The sequence below is a fragment of the Octodon degus genome, unplaced genomic scaffold (genome assembly GCF_000260255.1).
Source record: "Octodon degus isolate 3935 unplaced genomic scaffold, OctDeg1.0 scaffold00014, whole genome shotgun sequence".
NCBI lineage: Eukaryota > Metazoa > Chordata > Mammalia > Rodentia > Octodontidae > Octodon > Octodon degus.
The window spans coordinates 5,728,150-5,752,702 of NW_004524590.1; the positions used below are offsets into that span (position 1 = coordinate 5,728,150).

The window sequence follows — 24,553 nt, forward strand, 5'->3', positions numbered from 1 at the left end:
TCTTCTTCTTCTTCTTCTTCTTCTTCTTCTTCTTCTTCTTCTTCTTCTTCTTCATTTGTTACAACTTTTTGGTTATTGTTTTCTTCTCTAAACAAATCTTAGACATTTATATCTGACAACCTTAGCAACTAATCTGAAAATAGGATCATGTAATAGAGCAACCATTATTGAATTCCTATGTCTTTGTTTACTGAAATTTTGTGTCATTTCTAGTGCTGTTTTTTTTTTTTTTTTTGGTCACTATTTTGCATTCTTTAAAACATGAAGAGACGAAATCATTAAAAACTTATCAATTTCAAGTCTTACCTCCTGGCTCTTGAGGTCCAATTACTTAGCTTTAGTTAGTTTTCAATTTGCTAAGGAAAGATAAAGTCTTCATGACCAACTGTGAAGGACAAATACAATAAAAGTAAAAGAGGTAATTTTTGGTCCAGAAATGTAAGGAGAGCTTCTAATCAAATAAAATCCTGTTTTTATTTGGCCTGAAAGTTAAAATGAAGTGATAGAAGTACCAGGATCTTATAACAATTTATATATGTGAGCTGATTGCCTTTTTAGCTTCATTTGATGTGTTTCCCTCCACTGAGCCTGGGGTGGACAAAAAAGGCATCTTCTCCCTTTAGCTTGCAGCTCACATTTTTGGATAAAAAGCATCATACTGAACTATTTTGGAAGATTCAATGGAAGATTCTGATTTACTGTTGGTAAAACAGGTTGCTCCCTATGAAGATCCCTGTTTCTTTCTTTTTTAAAAACAATGTATTTAGTACAGGGTCCACAGGTTCGGCACAGCACGCCAGGGATCGAACCCCAGTCCCTGACTCTGCCTAAGCAAGTGCTTTAATCCACCAAGCTATCTGGCCAGCCCATGGTCCCTGTTTCTTTTACCACCTAACCTTCGGGATGAGCACTCCCAACTACCACACGTCAAAGCATCAATACTAGTATTCACTTGCACTTACCCAGCTTCTCACATTTCACATATGTTGTTTAAATAACCCCTGAATGCAGCTCTGCAAAAATGCCAGTGTGCAAGAAGCTACAAAAGTCACACAAGGACACAAGTCACTAGTGTCATCATTTGGCTTCACCTGACTGCAAAAGCAATATTCTCTCCACTGCTACCTTGGGGAAAAGTGATATTCCAATTCTCCCTTGCTTCTCATGTTGTGATTGACTAAGCCCCACTGTAAAAGCATATAGGCTATGTTGCTTATTCAGAAGGGAGAGTGTCACAAAAGAATGTGATAAATTGGAAAGCAAAGAGTTGTGCCAAAGGAATATGGTTCAACACAGAAAAGGAAGGACACGATGCAGAGAGAGAAAATTAACTTCATCTCCGCAGGCTAACCAGTCTAGACAGACAGGACTATACCCTTATATGACTATGTATAGGATACATGAATGGTCTCATAATTACCTATGTGAGACCTTGGAGAAAATAAGCAGGAAGCAATGTGATTCTAGAAGACCTGATTCCCTAAGCAGAATAGTATGTAAGCATTCTTAAAGCAGTAAAATACAAGTTCTTTCTTGTTAGGAGACTGCTTAATATTAATGACTAAAAATACTTAGCAAATTTTGGAGTTGTTTGATCTGGCGTTTAATTTATATTCATTTTCTGTGACATTACTTCTATTTATTTATTTGTCTATTTATTATTTATTTGGTACAGAGTTTCACTAAGCAGATCACACTCATAGTAAGCCTTCTGTTTTTCAGCCTCCCCAGTGCTGGGATTACAGGTGTGCATCACCATACTCGGTCTTGGTGGCTGGCTTAGGAAGCCTGGGAACTGGGCTGGTGCAACATGTGGTGCTGAGGATAGAATCCCGGTCCCTGTGCTTGCCTAAGCAGGAGTTTAGTCCACTGAGCTATCTTGCCTGCCCCATGACATCACTTCTTTACAAAAATATTGTCTTAATATGTTTATGTTACATGTTTTAGATAACACATAGTTACTGTGTTGTTAACTGATATGCAAAGATAAATAGTTTGTTTACACCACATTAGTGATTAATGTCAGGGTACTGGGGAATGAAGTATTTTATTAGACTGGAATTTCCTTAAAAATAAGCCCTGGCTTTTGGGTGTTGAGACTCACGCCCTATAACCGTAGGGAGGCTGCAGGATGGGGGTTGTCACTTTAAGGCCAGCCTCAGCAACTCAGTGGGTTCCTGTCCTAGTATGAAAACATGCAAAGGTTGTGGATGAGCACACTAACAGAGCACTTATGTGGCACAAGAAAGGTCCCGAATTATATTCCCAGAAACACCAAAGAGGAGACAGAAAAATTCAACTTCTAAGTTATCAGCACCAAGCTCAGTGTCTGAAGTAATAAAATTATTCACCTGAAGTTACTGCCTGAAAGACAGAACTGATTGTAAAGTGTGCACCTTCCCCAATGAAACAGTCTAAAATTATTCTATGATCTCTCATCTTTATGAGCAAATGTCCATACAACTAAAGTTAACTGGATTCCTAGGTGCATTCTCATCTCTCCATTCCTACATTTAACACATGAATGCCAATTGCCTGACATTCACAGTATAATTGTTTACACCACATTAGTGATTAATGTCAGGGTACTGGGGAATGAAGGAAGCCAGTGCCATCCCAGCTGTGCCTGTAGGCAATGATACGACCCTCAGCACCTGACGATGCTGATAAACGTGGGTTCAGGGCTAATGTGCCCTGTCATATGATTTACGTCATGCACGAAGTGAACCCTCAGTTATGACCGGCCTGGCATACAAATAACTTGGAGGGCCAGGGAGATAGCTCGGTATAATAAGTGCTTGCCTGGCAAGCGCAGAGTTCTGAGTTTAATCCCCAGTACCACAAAATTTAAAAAACAAAACACAAAAAACAAAAAACACCTTGGGTTATGAACAGAATTTTTGATTTAACTTAGGACCAAAGTAAGATTTAAGACCCAAACACTTATGCAGTTGTAAACAAAGACCTGCAGTTCCAGAACATCATATGTAAGTGTGCATAAGCCAATCTGAGCCTAGAAGTACGTTTTTGTGAACATGATTTTAGTCAGTGCTGTAATATAATTACCGCAATTATGTCTATCAAAAATGTTGCCCTTAAATAAAATTAAAAAAAAAAAAAGGGCTGGTGAGATGGCTCAGTGGTCTAAAGCACCTACTTAGAACAAGCTTAGCAAAGCAAAGTGACCACGGTTCAATCCCCCAGCACCACATGCCAGCCAGCCCCGCCCCCTGGTGGGCTGAGCTGGCCACACACACACACACACACACACACACACACACACAAAATAAATAAAATTAAAAAAAAATGTTGCCTTAAAGCTAGAAAAAAAGCTAAAGAAGAAAAAGAATATAAAGAAGACAACCCTAATGGAAAATAACAGTGCTAAAGAAAAGACAGAAAACAACCATAGGCCAGTCTGTGATTCAGACAAGGTTAAGATCTAGCAAGCTGGAAGCAGTCCTGATGGCTACAGACTCTAGAAGCAGAGGAAGCGCTCCTGGACAGCCAGCGTCCCGAGGTTCTTAGGGGAAGGGTCTGGCCTGTCCCACCAAACGATAACCACCTTCCATTTCCTCCTCCCTCCCTGCAAGTCAAAGATGTTAACTTGAATGCTGAGTACAGGATGAAGTTATTCTTTCTGCTAAAGGAAGCACATTTTATAACATTTTCGTGAGTATAAGAGGAAAGCTACTGGTGCTTCTGGTAAAGAACACACATTATATAATCTTTGCTTTTATTATGAAGAACTTAGTTAAGGGGTGCTTTAGAGATTTGGAATACATTGTGGGCATTTCCGTTATTTCTTAGGGGAAAAGGAGTGTTGACCTACATCCAAGTTAAGTTACATCCAACCCTTGTGGAGAAATCAAGTATATAAGCTAAGGGTCCACATTATTAGATTTTAGAGAACATTTTTATATTTAAAAAGTTTGGGACAGTGGTTGAATGTGGGTTTTCAGAAAATGGCAACTGGAAAAAAGCAATTTCCCCATCAACATGATACACATTCCATACGTACATGTGAAGTAGCTTCTTCAAATACTTGAATTTCAAAGGAGCTAAAGTCCATGTGTGCTGCACTCTCTGCAGGATGTGAGAAACTGCCACACATGACCTCGAGCTCTGCACCTCGTTTGGGCCCCAATGGCCGTCCTGCTTGGCATGTGCCTCTTCCAATCCAGGATCTCCCTCTACCTCAGCTCTATGTGCTGGGCGTCACCCAAACTTTCTGCCTCAGTTCAAAGGCGCTGAGCTCTTGTGAGCCTGACTAACCCCGATGCGCTACTGATGGCTTGTCTAGCTCCTGCACATCCCAGTCACGGAATCCTTCTTTTCGATTCTTCATCTCCCCTTGTGGGCTCTGGATGTTGTAAATCTATAGAGGGCAGATGCCCACAGGTGAGCTGAATAAGATGAAAAATAAGTATAAAGGGGAATCCTTATGGATTGAAAGAAATCACTTTCCCATGTCCTAGTTGCCAAAGATAATCAAATTTCTATCTTAGCAAAGTAGGCTGAGGAGGATACCCTGTCAAATCTTGCCACTAGAACTGACTCTGCCCTTGTCAGACTTGGGATGCCCAACTAGGTAGTGTGAATTGGGTGGTCATTAAAGAGTGCCACTTAGTTATCTCCCAGCAAGTTTCGCTTTTAGTTTTGCACTGATCCTCGATCTGATGTCTCCTCTGCTAACTGCTGAAATATACTTGTGTTGTTTTGTTCAAGTCCCCATGCAACTTGAGCTTAGTGACTGCAACTGACCATATCTTCTCTTACTTCTTATTTGATAGTAAATACTAGCATGCAATTTTCTCCTCCTGTAGGAGGCAATGAAAGACACCATCCCACAAGAGGAAGCTGGAGTGCTGCCTTGCAAGAGGTGGGAAGAACGTTCTGCACTGAGGCAGCTGGCATCCAGTGACTCTGGCGCTCCCCCTGGCATAGCTGGACCAGTGAAAGCAGAGAAGATTTCCCTTAACAAGGCAGGGTAGTGTCCTGGAGCTTACAGCTTTTCCCCTGCATACATATGACTTCTCCAAAAACACTGAAACAATGAAACTGTTGTTATTGCCATTTTCCCCTGAATTAAATTAGATTTCACAAATGTACCTAACAGTGTAAGTTGTAAGTTGTGTGTGTGTGTGTGTGTGTGTTCACTTGCTAAAGTTCCTTTAGAATTTGAATTGCTAAAACAATTATTAAAGATAAACAGATGAGTGTGTAGCTATTCAAGTAAATGCCTAGTAACAAGCTTGAAGCTTCTATATATAGCATTACTATAAACACTGCAAACCCTGGTAGTTTTCTGTGCCCACGCAGATGAAGGAAAGGTATCATACATATGCATGCTTTGCATCGGACACATCAGAGGCACCAGGGAATACGCCTACGGTCTCCTGAAGAATTCAGTACTCTGTTGCCCCACCCAGGGATGGAATGGGCAGGGCCTGAGCCTACCCAGATTCAGGTACAGGCTAAGCCTCCCCTTCTGGAGCTCCAAGGTGATGTGGTCCCCACGTTGGCCTTCTCCATGGAACAAGACTCCGTCTCCTTGCATGCTCTTGAACTTCAGGGAGATCACGTCTTTGAGAGTACTCATCAGCTTCTGATTGAACCTGTATAGAAGCGAGCTTCGGCCATCAAAGTCAGCAACATCTGATTCTGAGAGGGAGGAGGGAAACAAAAATTAGTATAAATCTGCATGATTTACTCTTTCTGTTCCCTGCCTTACTGGCCGTCCAATTTACATGAATGTTCTGGAGGTCAGAAAGGCCCCAACTCAACAGGAAATGTATAGGCTAGACTTGACTTAATTAGACTCAGAAGAATTACTCATTTACGAGCAACTATCCCACAGTGAGTAAAAATGAATTGATCATCAGGCTAGAAAAAAAAAAAAAAAAACCCTCATTAGTGACATGTCAGACTTTGCTGGAGGGGACAGGGTGAGGATACCACCAATGCCTGTGTCAGGCTTATCATGTCAGGCATCTGGTTTATAATAACTTTTCATGATTTATCCTGCTTATTAATTTGCTTCTGACAGTTGGAACCATTTGATCTCCTCATCAAGGCAGGAGAAAAAAGAGGTATAGTTTACGATGCCCACTAGGGTTGAATAGTTCAAGCTTTTCAGAATCTTGTACTGAGGATTCTGACTCTCCTTCTGGGTTAGGAATGAAAGAATACTCATAAAGGAAAGCTCGGCTTTTCATCGGGGAAGTAGACCCATTGTGTCTTTGTCTTTTCTGCCTGGTGCTTTGATGGCAGTGTCTTTTACTCATTTATTGTTAGTTTTTGCATTTGTTCTAACAAGAGATACTTTTAGTCAATTAGTAAAAATTGTACAGATTTAGGGGGTATCATGCAGTATTTCGATACATGAGTACATTGCATAATGTTTAAATTAGAGAAAGCATATCAATCCCTGAAAATAATTATCATTTTGTTAGAATAAAAACATTGAGAATAATTTCTCAAAGATCAATTTTTAAATGATCAATTTTCTATAGGGATTCTACTGTACAATAGGGCATCTGAACTTACTTATGTTATCTAACTCTAGCTTAGTATCCACAGACCACACTTCCCTATCCTTTTCTCCTCTCTAATTAACCCAGCTTCTAGTAATCACTAGTCTATTATCAATTTCTACACGATCTTTTTTTTATATTGTGCATATGTGTCAGATCATGTGGCACTTGCCTTCCTGTGCATGACTTATTTTTATTAACATAAGGTCTCCCAATTCCATTATTTTTAAAGCCAAAAAGAGAAGGTCAAATTATCATTATTCAAAGGTATGCCAAGAAAACTAATAAGAACTTTATTTGGGAACTGTTATTATAGGTTATTTTTACATCCTTATCCCAATGATTTGCTATGCAAACTTTTACAGTAAGCTTTTATTACATTGACAACAAGAAAACGTAAAGCTATCTATAACCTGAAAGCGATCTCTAACATACCATCTCACATGTGTGAAGTGTGAGTGAGTGGTGGATGGATGAGGGGAGAATTTTCTTATTTGAAATTGAATACTTAGGAAAACAATGTTTTCAATATTTGCAAACAAAGGAAATTTTCAGCTTAGCATATCAAATGCTAAATTAAGTACATTTTTTGATTGAATGTTGAGAAATAATCTTTGTAAAGCTAGGTTTTTGAACTAGAAAAATAAAACCGTACTTTTCTGTGATTAGTTTCAGAATGCATTTTCACAATTTATTCCTAAGGAATAAATTGATTCCAAACAAAAGTCATGGGTGACTCAATATTGTGCAAAAGATTTCTCCCAAACTCCCGCCCTTCTCAGAACCACTCCATCCCATCAGTGCTCTCTGCCTGTGCTCTGAGTTCGACTTCTACCCAAGCGAATAGCAGATCCAGGCCCATGAGGTGCAGATCCGCCGTGGCCGTCTCAGCTCAGTCCTCTCGGGTCGCTGCAGGTCTCGGAGCCTGGATTACTCTATCGACAGAGTGGAGACAATGATGCCCACCGAAGGGGATGGCAAAAGAAAGGAACAGTAGACGCAGCCACACAGCAGCGTGTCCGGGAGCAGCAAGTCAGCACTTGGAAAACAAGAATTTAGCGAAAAGAAAAAGAAGAGCTCCAGGATTCAAGAAAAACTAAACAGAAAGCATTTAGAGACCATGGGGAATCTAGAGGAACTGAAGACAGCAACACAACAACAGTAACCCTGGCTCGCGGGGAGGGAAACCTGTCTTGGAAAATACAAGGTAAACTCCAGGAGGGTTGGGCCCTCCAAGAAAAATGGATAGAGCAAGCCATTGCTGTTAGCCCCAAGAAAAGCCCGCTGTTACTAATAAACTGCAAAAACATGCAGGAGTTTACTCTAAAACTGAGTCCTTCAACATCACCAGCTAATGTCACAGAACAAAGGCCCTGCAGGCCGCCATATGTAAAGGAGCCAACATGGGAAAGGGTTATTGTGGGAAGGAGTGAGACGTCGCGGAGTAACAGCTGCGCGCAAGGTCTGCCAGGCCCCTGTGCCACAGGACCTGGTTCCCTTTACATTAGCATCATTCTTTTTTTTTTTGTATTTTAGGGAAGGGTCTCAAGGTGTTCAGGGTCTCAATACTAGATCGACTCATAGTGATCTGCTTGCTTGCAGCCTCCCAAGAGCTGGATTACAGGCGCACACCACCACGCCCGGTCTCAATTGCCCATCTCAGCACGCCCCGGGGGCAGGGCCGACATCTCTCTTAAGCTTTACAGATTTTCACGTATGTAGTTGATTCTGTGATATGATTGCTGAATTCTTGTCTATTGTTAATGGTGGCGTCGTTGTCACATTTAATAGATATTTAGTATATATGAATATTTCACTTGTGTTAGTGTCTTTAATTGCAGATAGCATTTCAATTGTGAAAGGTGGCACAATGGAGGTTTCTGCTTCTGGTTGTGTATCAGTACCTGGTTAGGCTTTCACAGAAGTTGACTGCTTTGCTGTGGCCAGTGGTGGCCCTGCTACTGCTGCCAGTAATTGGATTTGCTAAGCATCCGTCTCTGGTTTGCACCCATGTCATCAACGTCACTGCAGTTCTTTTCTTTCCTCCACGTGTGGTACTAGGGAGGAAGTCACCAGAAGAAATGTGGACGCTCATCTGAACCTCAAATATCACAGTGAGTAGGTTGAATAGAGGTACAAACGCCTAAATATCACCAAACACAAAAGCACATAACAGGGGCAGGCATGGCGGCACGTGTGTAATCGCAGCGCTCAGGAGGCTGAGACAGAAAGCTCGCTGTGAACTAAAAGGCACTGGGGGCTATGCGCTGAGTTCAAAGCCAGCTTGCTCTACAAAGCGAGACCATCTCAACCAACAGCAGAAATGACAGAGAAACTGCTTCTAACTGAAGGGAGGTCAGCAACGAAACAGTGTATATATCCTAATTAAACTTGCTTTTCTTTTCTTTTTTTTTTTTTCACAGAAACGGAGCCTTAGCCCCCCAAAAGCAGATCTCACAGAGGCTAAGGTAGAGGAAGTTAGGAGAACTCAAAAAGAAATGGTCAATGCATTGTAAGAGCCCAAAGAAGAAGCACATAGGATAACTCACAAGACCTTTATTGAGATTAAGGAATACTTACTAAAGAAGATTTTATTAGATTGATGAGGAATTTCCCTAATAAATTGTTCAACAAATTTAAAAAACTTAATGTTTAACAAATTGACTTAAGAAATATAAAAGAAGAGATGAGTGACCAATTTAGAAAGAATTAAAAATTGTGAAAAGGAAGCACACAGAAATACAAAATATGAAAAAAAATCAATAGAATTAATGGGTAGCCGAGGTGCCAATATTCTGGCAGAATATCAGAAATTGAGGACAAGTGGACGTGGTACATTGTAAATTCAGTCATATCATAAACAGGACAAGACATGGTGAAAGATGTATTGACGAGCTGATGACTAAAAATACCAGAATTGGAGGGAAAAAATAGAAGATTCTAAAGGTATGAAAAATTTATGCACTGAATTTATACCCAGGCTTCCAAATCTAATGAAAGAATTCAAGAATTAAGATTTATTATTTGTATGAACCAACTCCACATGACGATAGTAATAATTATGTAAAAGTAGGTGCTAATTTAAAAAATAAAAAGAACTCAGTATCTCAGTGAAAAAGAAATATAAAACTTCATATAACCAGAACTATGAAAGGACTTCTACTATGTCATCATCAAAATTCCACAAATTTGACCTCAGGAGAAGATAATAAATGCTGTTGTAGCAAAGAAGTACGTTACTTACAAAGGGAAGCCTTTCAGATTTATAACAAATTTCCCAGAACAGACATGCAATGCCAGGAGGAAGCAGAATGTATTTTTTCAAGCCTTAATAGAAAGTAAGTGTCAACCTGAACTTCTATATCTTGCAGAATTAGGCTTCAAAATTGATGGAGAGGTAAAGACTTACCAGGACAAAGAAACTTGAAGACAGATAACCACGAAGCAAGCGTTGGAGGACATACTCAGTGCAGTACTCCTCAGAGAGCTCAACATTTCTGTGTACATTTCTTTGCTACTTGTATTTCATCTGACAAATACGTACTCATTATTTATTTATTTTTTATGTATACGTCTATAGGCTCTACAGGGTCTCATTACACAGATCAGACTGGTAATGATCCTCCTGTTTACAGCCTCCCAAGCACTGGGATTACAGGTGTGCACCACCATGCTGTTTCAGCCAGAGACAGAGAGGCCACCAACATCCAAAAGACCAAAGGAAAGTGTACTGGGAGATAAATTAAACAAAAGGGAAATAGAGTACTGTGTATGACATATTTAATTCTTCTTGGAGGATAATATAAGGAGAGTAACTGGGCCAACTGGCCCTCTAATCCTAGTGTTCTGAGTCATCTACATGCATAGTGGTTGAACTGGGCCACACACACACCAACAGTGGAGAAGGGTTCATTTTTCCCACAACTGCTCCAGCATTTGCTATTGGTTAATTTGTTGATGCTAGCCATTCTTTTTGGCGTGAGATGAAATTTCAGCATTGTTTCAATTTGCATCTCCATAATAACTGAGTTTGTTTAACATTTCTGTGTATATTTATTTGCTACTTATATTTCTTCATCTGACAAGTATATATTATTTATTTAATGTATGGGTCTATAGGGTCTACAGGGTCTCACTACACAGATCAAACTCATAATGATCCTACTGTTTATAGCCTCCCAAGCGCTGGGATTACAGGCATGTGCCCCCATGCTCATTCTCAATCACCATCTCAACATGCCCTGGGGACAGTGCTGGCACAGCAAGCTGGGTATTGAACCCTTGGATCCCACGTCTGCCTAAGCAGGCACTTTAATCTGCTGAGCTATCTGGCCAGTCTGTTCTGAATACAAGTATTTTGTCTTAAGGACAACAGCTAAATTTTTTTTTTTTTAACCTCTAAGTAGATTGACTTTGCACTCTGTTGGTGCTTCTTTTGTTATCAAAAACCTTTTTAATAGGATGATATATCAGTTATTAATCCTTTGTGTTATTTCCTATGTGATTAGAGTTTTTATTGTCACTATTAACTTTATTGAAAATCAATAATAATTATATAGCAAATTAAAAATTGTAAACAAATATTGAAATGTGAAAGTCATAAGATGTAGACAGTGAATTTTAGAAAAATATTTCTGAAATGAGTACATGAGATAATAGATTGCACATTGTAAAAAAATATTTACAAACTTAAATGAATAAGACAATAAAAATTGTCCAAAATAAAAATGAAGAAGAAAGAGCTTACAGATCAGTCATATAATAGTTCACTCTGTGCCAAAATCAAGAAACTTATATTCATACAATCACAGTTCTCAAAGTACAAGGGGACAGGCAATAAATATTTAAAAGTTTAAAATTTCTGAATTTAGTTAAAATTGTAGCACCACATTTCCAAGAAAAATGAACCTTTTTCACAAGAAATATGAATAAAATCATACCAAGACACACAAAAATGAAATTGTCCAAAACTAATTATAAAGAAAAAATCATTAACTCATATACATAGAAAAACATATTGGCTATGGAAGAGCAAAATTAAGTAGCATCTTATTCCACATTAGAAGAAAAAGAGCAAGTGGATAAGAAGCTAGACTTATTTATTCAAAGGACTAAAAAAACAACAAAGTGTGATCAGGGTTTTGTTCATGATGTCTGCTTACATATATGTCTTCAAGTGTTCGATCTGTTTTCTCTTCCAGCAGATTTAGTGTTTTATTATTAATTCAGTGTTTTAATATTCAAGTCTTTGACACATTTGATTCTAGTTTAGATCATGGTGATTAGTATGAGTCTAGTTTTAGTCTTTGCCATATTGATGACAGTACAGTTTGCAATAACTATATCTTAGAAACCACCCAATATTCCACTAGTTTGCAAATAAAAAAATGTAAACCAAGGCAAAATCCATTAATTTGTTGATGATTCACTGGGTGACTATTATAGTATATGTATCAATTACCTTCAAATTATGTTTTCTGAGGCACAAATTATATTATTACCAAACATATAAACTAACATTTTTACAGTTCAATGTTTTTACTAAAGTGGAAGTTCTTAACATTTTTTTTTACTCAACAAATATAAATGAGTGCCTACTATGCCTAGGTCCTAGGATCTATAGCAGTAGGTAGACACAGAAAGTCCTTTTTCATGAAATATATAGGATAGAAATGGAGAAGTGGACAACAAACTCACAAATAAATAAATGATGTATTTTTTGGACAGTGACGAGAGCAACAGCATAGAGACTAATAAGAAAAGAAGTGATTCTATACAGTACAATCTGCAGTGGCCAGGAAGAGCCCTGTTTTCAGGTCAGGAGCCCTGAAAAACTTACTCCAAGATGGAGATTGTGTATATAGAAAATTCATGGTGAAACTCTTTCAGGACAATGTCATTAGCAAGGTGTTAGGTGGTCACAGCAAAGCTTCAACCTCTGGAGCCACACAGAATTTTGGAGATTGGGTTTCCTGCACAGGATCTTGAGTTGGGGCTACAGGCTTAGTTTATAGACTTGCTTATTAATCAGTATTATGCACAGGCTTCTGTTGGGGATGGAGACATCTTGGATGAAGTGGACAAGTGCGGGCCATCTATGAAGGGGACCCAGCCATGAGGGATAGTGTTTCAATCCAGAAAGGGGCATTGGAGTGATGCGCTGGAGCGTCCACTGTAGCTCTCGGAACGTGAAATACGTATTTTAGCTAGATCCGGGTGATACGATCCCACTGAAGTCTTGGGTCAATGTTGTTACTCTCCTGATTCTGTCTCTCTGTTTGCTTCTCAGAAGCTCAAAATGTGAAGTGACTTACTCCAAGCGACATAGCTACCAGGAAGCAAGATTTTGTGTGTGCTGCTCAGAGTTTTTTTCCTAGAATTACCTGGATTTATCTTGTTTTATTCATGCCTGTATTTGTGAAAGTGCTATGATTGTATGTTTTTGTAAACACTTTCATGAAGGAATCAGGAACACTGGCAGGATACTGTATGAGTTTCACTGTACAGTGAAACGATAGAAAAAGCCTATAAAGCCACATTTGCATGTTTGTTCAAATAAGTGACTGGGTATATTTCTGCAAAATAAAGCTGTAGAGCTTACAAAATTTTCAAATAAGAAAAAGAAGCCACCCAAATACCCATCAACTAAGGAATGGATAAAGACGTGACTTTTTATACAGTCCAGTACTCTCTGCCATAAAGGATAAACTCGAGGCATTTCTAGATGAATGGTGGCAGCTTGACACTGTGCTCTTACGTGACATAAATTGGACTCACACATACAAACTTCACATTGTCTCCCTGGCGGGAGAACCTGGAAGAACAAATATGGACTAAAAGGCACAATACGCATGGTGAGATGGAAATAAGTTGCTCAAAAGGAAAGAGGAGGTAGGATGTTGGGAAGGGGTGACGGAGGAAGTGAAAAGGGAAAAATGATACAAAAGGATAAAATGGGAGCCAAGCTTTGTGGATGGAGAAGAGAAGTTGAAGGGAGGAGAGGGCCTTGGGAAAAAAGAGGAATCGAAATATCTCAGGCACAGGGACAAAGCCTGCATGAGCAATGTGATCGCTGTGTATATATAAAATATACCAATACATTTAACTAATAAAAATGCGAAAATACTACCTTGATAGGATTCCACAGACACCTTACAAATAACAACTCTCAACACTCACGGTCTTAAATCCCCAATTTTCAACACGGCCTGGGGGGATTGGATCATAAAATGAAATGCAACCATCTATTGCCTACAAGAGACACAGTCCATCCAAAGGAACACTTACAGACTACAAGTAAAATGATGGAAAATAATACCCCATGCAACTAGTGCTTGCAAGCCACTGGAATAGCAACCTTACTTTCATGAAAAGCAGTCTTCAAGCTAAAACTAATCAGGAAAGACAAAGGCAGCGTTGGTGTTGGTGGCACTGTGGTTTGTTTAGCTGAGTTCCAGAAAAGGCAGAGATTGTGACTACATATTCGAAAGGGAAGCACTCAGCAGGAGGAAGTAGTAATTGTAAGCATCTCTGCAAAAATGCTGGGGCACCAAAAAAATAAAATGAAACTGCCAGACATAGAAGAACAAATATACACAAGCACAACTATTGTTGGGGATGTTAAGACTCAACTCTCATAATTAGACTGGTCACCTGGGTATAACATGAAGAAATAGAAGACATAAAACACTGCACTGAACAAAAATGAACTTAGCAGATAGCTACAGAATGTTTCCAACAACAAAATAAACATTTTTTTTCTCAGCACATACAACTTTTCCCAAAACAGACCGTATCTTAAACCATAAAACCTGCCTAAATGAAAACAAAAGGGCAGACCTAAGCCCCCACATACTGTGAGATCATAGTGGCATAAAGCAAAAATGAATAACAATACAATTCACAGAAATTATACAGACAAATAGAAATTAAACAATAGATAGATAACTGATGGATTACTGAAACAATTAGGAAAGAAATAAGACAGTATGTCCTACAAAATGGATGCACAAGTGTTACAACCTGTAGGATATTCCTAAGATGTAAGTTTATACTTGTGGATGCTGACATTAAAATAACTGAGCAATCCCTAATAAATTATTGAAGGAGACATTCTAACATCCTAGTAAAACAAGAGTACCCCAAATCTGAAATTAACAGATGAAAACAAAATTTAAAGGTCTCAGCAGAAATTAATAAAACTCAAACTAAAACAATCAAAGGATAAATGATTCAAAGAGCTGGTTCTTTAGAAAGATAAACAGAGCTGCCTACTTAGACCCTACACACACAAAAAAAAAAGGAAAAAAAAGAAAAAGAAAGAAAACTTAAAAAAAAAAAAAGATAAACAGAGGGCCAGTGAGAGAGCTCAGCAGACTAAATGCCTGCTGTTGCCTGCTTTGGCAAGTGCAGGGACCAGGGCTTGATCCCCTGTACCACGTGACATGCTGGCCCCACTCCCTGGGAAGGCTGAGCCCACAACAGAGTCTGGGCGTGGTAGTGCATGCCCATAACCCCAGCACTGGGGAGGATAAAAACAGGAGGATCACTATGAGTCTGAGCTGCATAGGGAGACCATGTGCCAAATACACAGAGAGAGAGACAGACAGACAGACAGACAGACAGACAGAAATTTACCAAAAAAAAAAAAAAAGAAATGAAAAATATAATCAATGCAATTTTAACTGATAGCTCTGTTTTTGGTACCGGGCATCAAACTCACAACCTTGCACTTGCCAGGCAAATGCTTATGCCACTGAGCTACCTCCCCAGCTCAATGCAATTTTAAATGAAATAAGCAAAATCACAGTTAACACCACCCAAATCTGGAGGCTTCTGTTACAGCTTGTATTCAGACATTCCCTTCAACACTTGCTCATTCCTAGCGGGGCTTTCTGGAGGTGCATGGATCTAGGAAGCAGGGGTATGGACTAAAGGTGATGGTAACTAAGTTAGGCCACTCATAGCTCAAGGAGGGGCTAGTGGGCATTAGGAACGGGCAGGCCACCCTGGTTGTAGGCAGTACTGGCCATTACGCTTTCAGTGTGAACAAAATTGAGGGAAACACAGACTACTGGCTGGCAGCCTCCCACCTGACACACCATGGACTTTTTCCTGTCGTGATCCTCCGTCCTGCTGCCCTGCCTTGGTACCTGCGAACTATGGACTAAAACCTCTACAAACTGTGAACCAAAAAATTTTTTTTCTCTTTTAACTTTTGGGGTGTCAGGTATTTTGCCTTAGCCATGAAAAAGTACTTAAGACAGAGAATACAAAATTACTTGGAAAACTTATATTGTAATGAATTGAATTTAGAAGAAATTTCTAGACACATATGTATTATCCAAGTTGAACCAAGAGGATGTAAAATCTCTGAATAAGAAAATAATAAGCAACAAAGCTGAGGTAGTAATAAAAACTCTAGCAACAAGAAACAGCAGAATATGGATATCACATTACCATGTACAAACACACCCGAGTTACAGCAGCACAGTTCATAATAGCTAAATTTTAGAGGTGGCTGATAGCCCATCCACAGATAAATGGTGCTATGACTTATAGTTAGGTGTCCCCTTGGGGAGATGACTTGATGGTAGGTGTGTGATACTGGATCATAGGTCTGTGATGCTGTGCATGTGTCCACGGAAGGACTTCTAGCTGGGTGACATGCTGAGAGGCGACTCCCAGTGGCAAGAGAAGAGCCACTGTGGGCACGTCCCGGGAGGTCCTTCCTGCTCACTGATGCTTCTGAGGTTTTCTGCCTGTCCTGTCCTGAGCTGTTTTTGCTCTGTGCCACCTCTCTGTCACGATGCCTAGTCTTAAGGCCATCTTGGGACCTCCACAAACTCTGAGCTAAAATAATCCTTTTTTCCCTAACATGTGGGTGTCAGGTAGTTTGTCACAGCAAGGAGAAGATAGCTAAGACAAATGGAGAAAGAAAATGTGGTACATGTACAATGGAGTACTACTTTGTCATGAGGAATGATAGTTTAGCATCATGTGTACAAATATTAGTCCATCCTGAGATCACAGCACTAAGTGAAATAAATTAGAAACAAAAGGATAAATATTACATTGTTTCTCTTGGATGAGAAACACAAAGTGAACTTGTGAATCAAATATAGATTAAAGGGAAAGGAGGTAGACATTTTGCCCATGAGTAGGGGATTTGGGGATAAAGAGTGATGGGAGAAAGATGAATTTTGGGGGAAGCAGAAAGGATTAATATGCTCTATGTAAATGTATCCTTTTCTCATGATGAATATATTTATTGTATCTTGAAACATATACCAATGAAATATAAATGGATACTGAAAGAATGGAATGTGTAATGCGTATAAAATGTTCACCGTATAAAGTGATGCTGTCATCCTGGGCATATTGTTTTAATTCAAAAATAGGAGGTAGGTGTGCTACTTGTATGGCCTGGAAGGCCCTCGCTCCTGAGCAGCCTGTGCTGTGGCTGTCAAGCCACCCCTTCACTCGACTGGAATTGCTTCCCTCTTCAACTCAGCAACTACTTCAGGCCACGTTCTGCTCAGTGTGCTGCGCTACACGCTTCAGTTGCTCACACTGTGGAATTCCCCATGTGCGCGTTCTCGTTGCTCACTGCCTGCAGTCTGCTGCTGGGTCAGGCTCAGCAACAGCGTTCAAGGGCTCGATGCCCGTCGGTGAGTAGGAGGACCGCACAGAGACAATCCCGGCTGCAAAGGCGAATGTGGGGAACCAGCGGAGCGCAGAAGAGACTCGGCGGCTCCAAGGGGTCAGATTCCGAGGTGCTCTCTAGAGCAAATGAGCAGGATGCTGGTCTTGGATGGCGCACCTGGGAAGAGAAGCCTCAGTATCTCTGGGGAAACAGAGCAAGTGTGAGAATATGGGCAGGACTACTGGAGCTTAAGGTACCAGGAGACAGCGATGGGCACAAGGAACTCTTGTTACCAAGATGGTTACTTCCTGCCAGTTGAGATAGATAGGAGAACTGGTGTCAAATTCTGCAGGTACCCATGGAGGCTTTTGTCCCACCCCATAGCACAGTCAGATGCTGCTGGGTGGTGCCTGGAGTGAGCTATTGTGAAAAAATGTGGGTGACCCTTGCCTTTGATTCCCTGGAAGTAACACTGAAGGAAGGAGAGAAGAGGGCTTATACAGCGCAGCTCTTCTTTCATGAACCATGTGCCTGAAGGGGGGGCATGTCTCCAAGGTGGATCTGGGCCACACTTTTCTTGTTTGTAAAATGGGACATAACAGTATTTCTATGTAAATGTACAACTGATTTTGCATAAAGATGCAGAAAGAAATCTTGTCACAATTAAATATTCATCAGTGTGTAGATACACACTTATGTCAATGTGTGTATAATGTATCTGTGTTTGTTTGATGATTTTGTTTTCAGCTTCATTCCAGGATCCCATAGTGTGGGCTCGTTGACCACCAGGATTTCTCACAAAGATCTGAGCTCTCCCATCAAGTCCCTTTCTTTCTCTAGCAACTTTAGTGCCTTCCCTCCATCCTGTCCAGTCCATCAAGCTATTGAGATGAACACCTAATAGTCCAAATTTTTGGCCAGCCTAGTAACCACTGATGAGATCTGGGATGAGGCTTTGGATGACCTCTAAGGACACACAGCTCCATGTTGCCCTCAAAAACCAAAACCTAAGAATAAAAAAGAGAGAACAGGGAAGTGCTGTTGGAATTGAACATACCAGCGATAAGTTCTGGTTTTTCTGCTTACTAGCTAGAGGCATGGAGCACATTCTTTGATTTTCATGAAATTCAGTCCTGTTTTCCAGCAAGGCCCATAGAAAGCTGCCCTAAAAAGTCGTTGTTAAAGTTACACCACAAGCTCACAGCTGGATATTCAGAAGCACTCAGCAACATGTCTTCCCATCATTCCATTGTTAATCCAGAAGAATTACCCACTGGGACAAATGTCACACACTGTACCAAGATGGTATAAGAATACGGGGTGGTGCTGTTCTCTCGGGGGCTGGGGCTCAGCAGCCTTCACTGCCCACTGGATGCGCAAGGGTCACACCACACTCACCACTATTTGCTTCCATATTTTTCAAACAGCATCAAAATTGCACTCTTGGATCCAACTTTGCCGCGTGTACCTGACGCATCTTCATAAAACATATCATGGCTCACTGAAGTGTTTCAGCCAGCTGTCTTTACACTGGGAATTGAATTCAGTCAAGACCCTCCAGATGTGGCTTTGTTCACCTTCCCAGCTCGGCCTCTTCCTCTCCCCACCTGTGCTCTACCCCACAGGTGCACTGTGTCTGTGCTGATGCCTGTGTGGACGTGGTCAGGCTAATGGGGATGGAGGCCACGGGATAAGCCTTGTAATCCTAGGTTTTCACACATGGACTCATTTTATCCTATCAATCAACCATTGAGGAAGATTTTATTATTCCCATATACATCCTGAAATAATGGCACAAAGAGATGAAGAAATAGAGCTAGATCGGTATCTGTTGCTGCCTTGGGTCTGAGCTCAACACGGGCTCAGAAGCTGGTACCTGCTCAGGACACTCGTGTAGTGAGGCGGAGGCCCGCGGGGTACCTAGATTCCAGGGTGGTGTTTCTCAGCTCTGCGGCCCATCTGCTTCCATTCACAGGCAGGGTCAGTTCCTTCTGCAGCACAAGCTCACTCACTGGGGCGTGGCTCTGGAGCCCCTCACAGCAGCTCAGGGGCAGGAACAAGATGCCCTCCTCCCTGAGCACAGACTTCACCTGCGGGACAACTCCAGCATTTCACAGAGGAACATTTTGTTCATTCAGGAGAACTCGTCCAAACACCCTGGACATCTGCAATATTAACTAAGTCACAGATGAACTGCACCAGCCACTTCACAGATGGAGCAGCGGAAATTGATGGCAAGATTTCAAGAAATAGCCAAGTTCTCCCCATCTGAACACTTCATACTTCTCCCACACAGCAGGGAAATACTTACTACTTACAACTGCACTTGGATGAAGCAGATTTAAGATTAGAATAATAAAGACCCAGAGATAACTCAGGGGACAAACTGCCTGCATTGGCAAGCACAGGGACCAGGGTTCGATCCCTGGTGTTGCATGCCACACTGGCCCCAACCCCAGGGCATGCTAAGCCTGTGACCCAGTCAGGGTGTGGTGGCATATGCCTCTGATCCCAGTGCTGAGGAGGCTGAAAACAGGAGGATCACTACGAGTCCAGCCTGCACAGTAAGACCCTGTACCAAATACATAATAAATAAATAATGACCCATATTTTATCAACAAAAATAATATATTGGTTTTTCCTCACTAAATATTAGTGGGATCACTTTGTCATGATCATCTCATTTAGATCTTAATTTGTAAATGCCATCTGGTTATGGATATCAAAGGTCTTTATTTGCATTGTGTAAGAACTATGATATTATTTTTAAAAGTATGAAGAAAAATAAAGTAATTTAGAAGGCAAATAAGACAAGAGAAGAATTCCTATTGGCAAATGGAAAGTACGATTTTATCTCCGAAGGTTGCATTAGGGCCCCAAGAAAATAGCTAACGGAACTGAAACTGCCTTCTGTGTCTCTCACTTCTCTAAGTCATGTGGAGCTTCCTTCCTTGGGATTAAATAAGCCACTATCTGGGAGTAATATAACTTATTAGCACATGCTCCTTCATTTAATGTGCTTCACAGTCCCACCAGGTTCTGGATTTTCTGCTTTGGGCAAATGGAGATTCTGAAGCTCAGAAAGATTATGCAAGTTGGCCAAAGGCATACACAAGGAAAGGAGTGGTCGACCCTAGAACCATGTACTTTTCTTCATTAAAAAGTGCAGGGAGGGGTTCCTTGAGGATTACAGGAAAGGTAGAGGACTGTGTGCAGTTGGAACCAAACATTGACTATTTGGGTGTGGGGGTGGGTGTGTATGGCGAGTTTGTATGATCAGTTTTGGTTCTCAGAAAGAGCTTTTCGGTTTTTAGGAACCCATATCTTTTGATTATCTAGGCACCCCCCACTCTATTTCTGACTACCTCCCCACTCTTTCTCAGTGGAAGTAGCCAGTGCTGCTTTTCCTTATCAGAAAGTACAACATTCATGCTCATCTTTGAGAACTTTTTGCTATGAGATGCCAATACCACTGTTACAGTGTGGATCTAAACTGTCTCCCCGAAGCTTCATGTGGTGGATAATGTAGGGAATCCTTAGTCTCTTGGTGGGCTCTGGGGAGAAATTGCTACAGGAATAAGGAAAAGAGAGACAAGAAGACAAGAGCTGGATTCCAGTGGAGACCTGTTTGACTGATGGGCAAAAGACCCCACGAACAACAGTAGGGGTGTTTATTTATACTTCCACAAGATTATTATTAGGAGACGCAGGGTTACCTAGAGACTATTCGCTGAAATTGACCAAGAAGGATGCCTTTCTGAAGACTGAGGTAGTTGACTGCTTTAGGCCCTGAGGCCTGGTCCTGCCCTCCCACACAGGATTGGTTTCCAGCTTCAGCCTCCCAGCAGACGGATCCCGGGGAGAGCTGCCCTCATCAGTGGGCTCCACTGTGACGCAGTCAATAACTGAATGAGCTGGTGGGAGGTAAGCCCAGTTGGCGTTGGAGCACAAGGGGATGACCTGAAAAGGCATATCCTTGTCCCTCCAGCTCCCTTCTTGCTGCTTTCCAGTCCTCACGGGTCAAGTGTCTATTTCTACCATGCCCTTTTGACATTCTGGTTTTGTCTTGGAGCCAGCCAGCCATAGACTGAAATTGTGACCTAAAACATAGCTCTCTCACTTAAAGTTGTGGGTATTAGATATTTGGTTTCAGTTAAACAAAAGTAGCCGAGACAATCACTCCTCAGAGTTCTTTAATTCGTCTAGCCCATGACCTAGAAGAGAATTGTTAAACATTTACTTCCCAGATACACAGTCTCTCTCTCGTTCTCAAAATTGATTTTTAAGATCTCATCATTGCAAACTCAATTTGATTCAATTTGTGGTTTGTTATGGTGATGGTGCATTGACAGACTTCTCTAGAATATGAAAGATGGGCCAAAGGTGAATCCAAGAGTCCCGTGCATGAAAGGAGGTCCTGCAGCTCAGTAGCCTCTCCTTGCAGGACAAGATAAATCTAGCTGCCCCCAACCCACAAGAACAGAGGAATGCAGCCCTGGCCCACTTCCCACTGGGCCCATAATTGCTGACCCAGCTGTCACGGCTTGTTTTCTGAAAAAGACAGAGTTCTGGAGACATATTCTGACATATTTGATGGATGTTGGTAGTTTGTCAACAGACTAGCTGAAAAAAAGGGCTCTGCTGAATAAAGGCTTCTTTGCTTGAATTCCCAAGTGGGTATTGAAGTGCTGCTCTCTGGGCCTGTGAGAAAGGTTTCTTATGACCTGAAAGCAGAAGCTCTAAGCTGACAGAACTTATTGATTCATCCTGAGACAATTAAACCCACTTGAACTCTGGCTGCTCACAGTATACGGGATTTTCAATATAATTGCATTTTGAAGCTTTTCTCATGATACATTCTATAAGAAGATATGATTAATATTCAGGATATAGGTTTGCATGAAAGACCTGAGGCAAGAGTTGGGAATCCACAAACCACAGAGGTTGCCACAGTCAGTTCAAATTTGCAGATTCTCCTACAAATGCTGTGACTTTTCCAAGTCTTATGAGAAACTCTCATAACCTACAATAATCTACCAGCAGTCCTCCCAAGTGCACTGTGACTGCTCCTGAGAATAGCTTCTCTCATAAACGCCTGCCATCCCTGCATGTGGTCGCGGTGGGGAAACATGCATCTCAACACGGCAACATAAAAACAAGCGGAGCACAAGGAATTTGAGAACTCTGAAATTCAGTCTTAACTTCAGTAGATGCACTTTATTTTAGCTCTGACAGTCAGATTTGTCTTCTTATAATCTCTAGTATAAACAGTATAAGCACATGCCTGGCAAATACAAGGTCCCGAGTTCAATCCCTGGTACTGCAATATATATATATATATATATATATATATATATATAGGAATATTTCAGGTGTATAGATATCAGTGTGCATAGTGAAAATTTGCCCTTCAATTATCTTTTCCACTAGCTCCAAAAATTACACCACAATAATGTTTTTACTCTGGGAAACTCTTGTATTAAAGAGCTTTCTTTTACTTATGTGTTCATTGGCAGCTACTGGACATAACAAGCACGGAGTGAGACCCATTCTGTACACTAGAGATGCATAGTCATCCCAAGTAATAACTGAGAGAGGAGAATGGTAAAAAGTATTCGCTTCTCTGATGATGTACACAAGTCAACACAAAGTCTCATGCAGGAAATAATATTTCATAAATGTAAGGTTCAAAAATCTTACCTATTATCAGAAAGAGAGGAAGGATAGATGCAAAGATGGATTTTAAAACCAGCCCACCCTTCCAAAAACAACATGATACAAATATGTGTATGGCTTTCTTGCTTTGTAAGATCATCTGGGATCCTCAGATACTACACCCAGCTGCTCCTCTGAGGGCATTTGCTTGAAGAAAGACGTTTTCATAGGAGTTTCAAAGTGAGAGAAGGCTTGCCTTGGTTTTTGTCGGATGGTTTGTTTTGCTTTGTTTGGATTAGCTGTGTTTTCGCTTGTTTGCTCTGAACTGGGAATCAAACCCAGGGGCACTCTACCAGCGAGCTACATCTCCAACCCTTTTTACTTTTCATTTTGAGCCAAGGATTTATTGAGTTGCTCAGATATGATTCAAATTCAATCCTCCTGCTTCAGCCTCCAGCAGTGCTGAGAGTATAGGAACATTTTATCCTGTATGCTTGCTGTTTTTGATTATGTACCGGTTAAAATGGTTTTCTATGAAATTATTTGCCCTGGTTTCACATGTGGGTATAATAGCGCACATGTGTGATTCTACTTGAGTACAATCTAAGGAACCCAGTGGAGGGAACCTGTGGGGATTGACAGCAGTTCACTGCCGTGACCACTTCAACACCTGGTTGGAGGAAAGGCCTGGACATTGCGTAGAAGAGCACTACTGCATAAAGTGGTTGATCTAACTTTTAGGTCACTTTCCCTTTCTATGTGTCCTCTAAATGCTCCACCATTAGCAACCAGGCCATGGGAGTCAGTTACATGGTCACTCCCACCCGGGGCAACATAGCATTAACTCCTCAGGAGCACCTGCTAGCTGGGCATTTTCCTTGGTCTGTCTGTGTGGCTTCTGAAAATCTGTGAGTTCCTAAAACGTAGGAATTGTTTCATTCATTTCTGTACCCTGAAAACCTAGCAGAAGGGGAGTGATCTTTAATAATGATCAAAAGATCTTCAAGATCACCATCCATCAGAAATGTTATAAAAACGTCAGTGGTATCACAGTCTTTTAGTTTGCCATGCTTGTGTGATATTAGATATGTGTAGAAGAGACTTTTCTCTCATTCATATAGAAACTGAGCCTATGAAGTGTAGCAGAGTACGTTCCCTCCTGAACTAACTTTAACACATTTCTGGGCCTCCGTCCACTCATCCCAAGAGCAAAGACCCTCAGTGAATGACACTGGAAGCTTTTTCAGCTCTAAAATGCCATCATTTCCAAATCAGGATTCAAGCATCCCATGTGACCTCCACAGTCTCAGATGATGGCATCCTGCCCCTTGGCACCCCTAGAGCTGCCACCATTACAGCCAGGAGCAAAGATGACAAGGACATTTCCTTGGGGGAAGAGAATACAACTTTGGCTCTGAGGGTGATGAGTTTTGGCTGATACCACGTGGCAGTGATTAGCCAAAGAAGAGCTGGGTCTTGGGTGAAAAGAAAGCAAGCCAAGAGCTATCAGATGAGGACTGCACTTCTGGATGAGACAGGATGCATGCGGAGCATTGCACTTTGTCAGCATTTATTATAGACCAGGGGTACATAAAAGCTGATCTCAGAAGCTTGACCTAAATATCTAGAGAAGTAAAACTGGGGCTGGGGAGGTGGCTCAGTAGAATAAGTGCTTCTCTGGCAAGCACAAGGGCCTGAGTTCAATTCCTGGTTCTGT

At 41.1% G+C, this 24,553-nt stretch overlaps 1 protein-coding gene across 1 annotated transcript in view; it reads right to left on the minus strand.

Moving 5' to 3' along the window:
* The window catches only part of Cntnap5 (contactin associated protein like 5), a 930,940-nt gene that overhangs the window by 521,422 nt on the left and 384,965 nt on the right, over nt 1-24,553 (minus strand). The window contains exon 5 of the mRNA XM_004626336.2: nt 5,461-5,664. Within this exon, the coding sequence (XP_004626393.1) occupies nt 5,461-5,664 (204 nt within the window). The remainder of the gene's footprint in view (nt 1-5,460; nt 5,665-24,553) is intronic.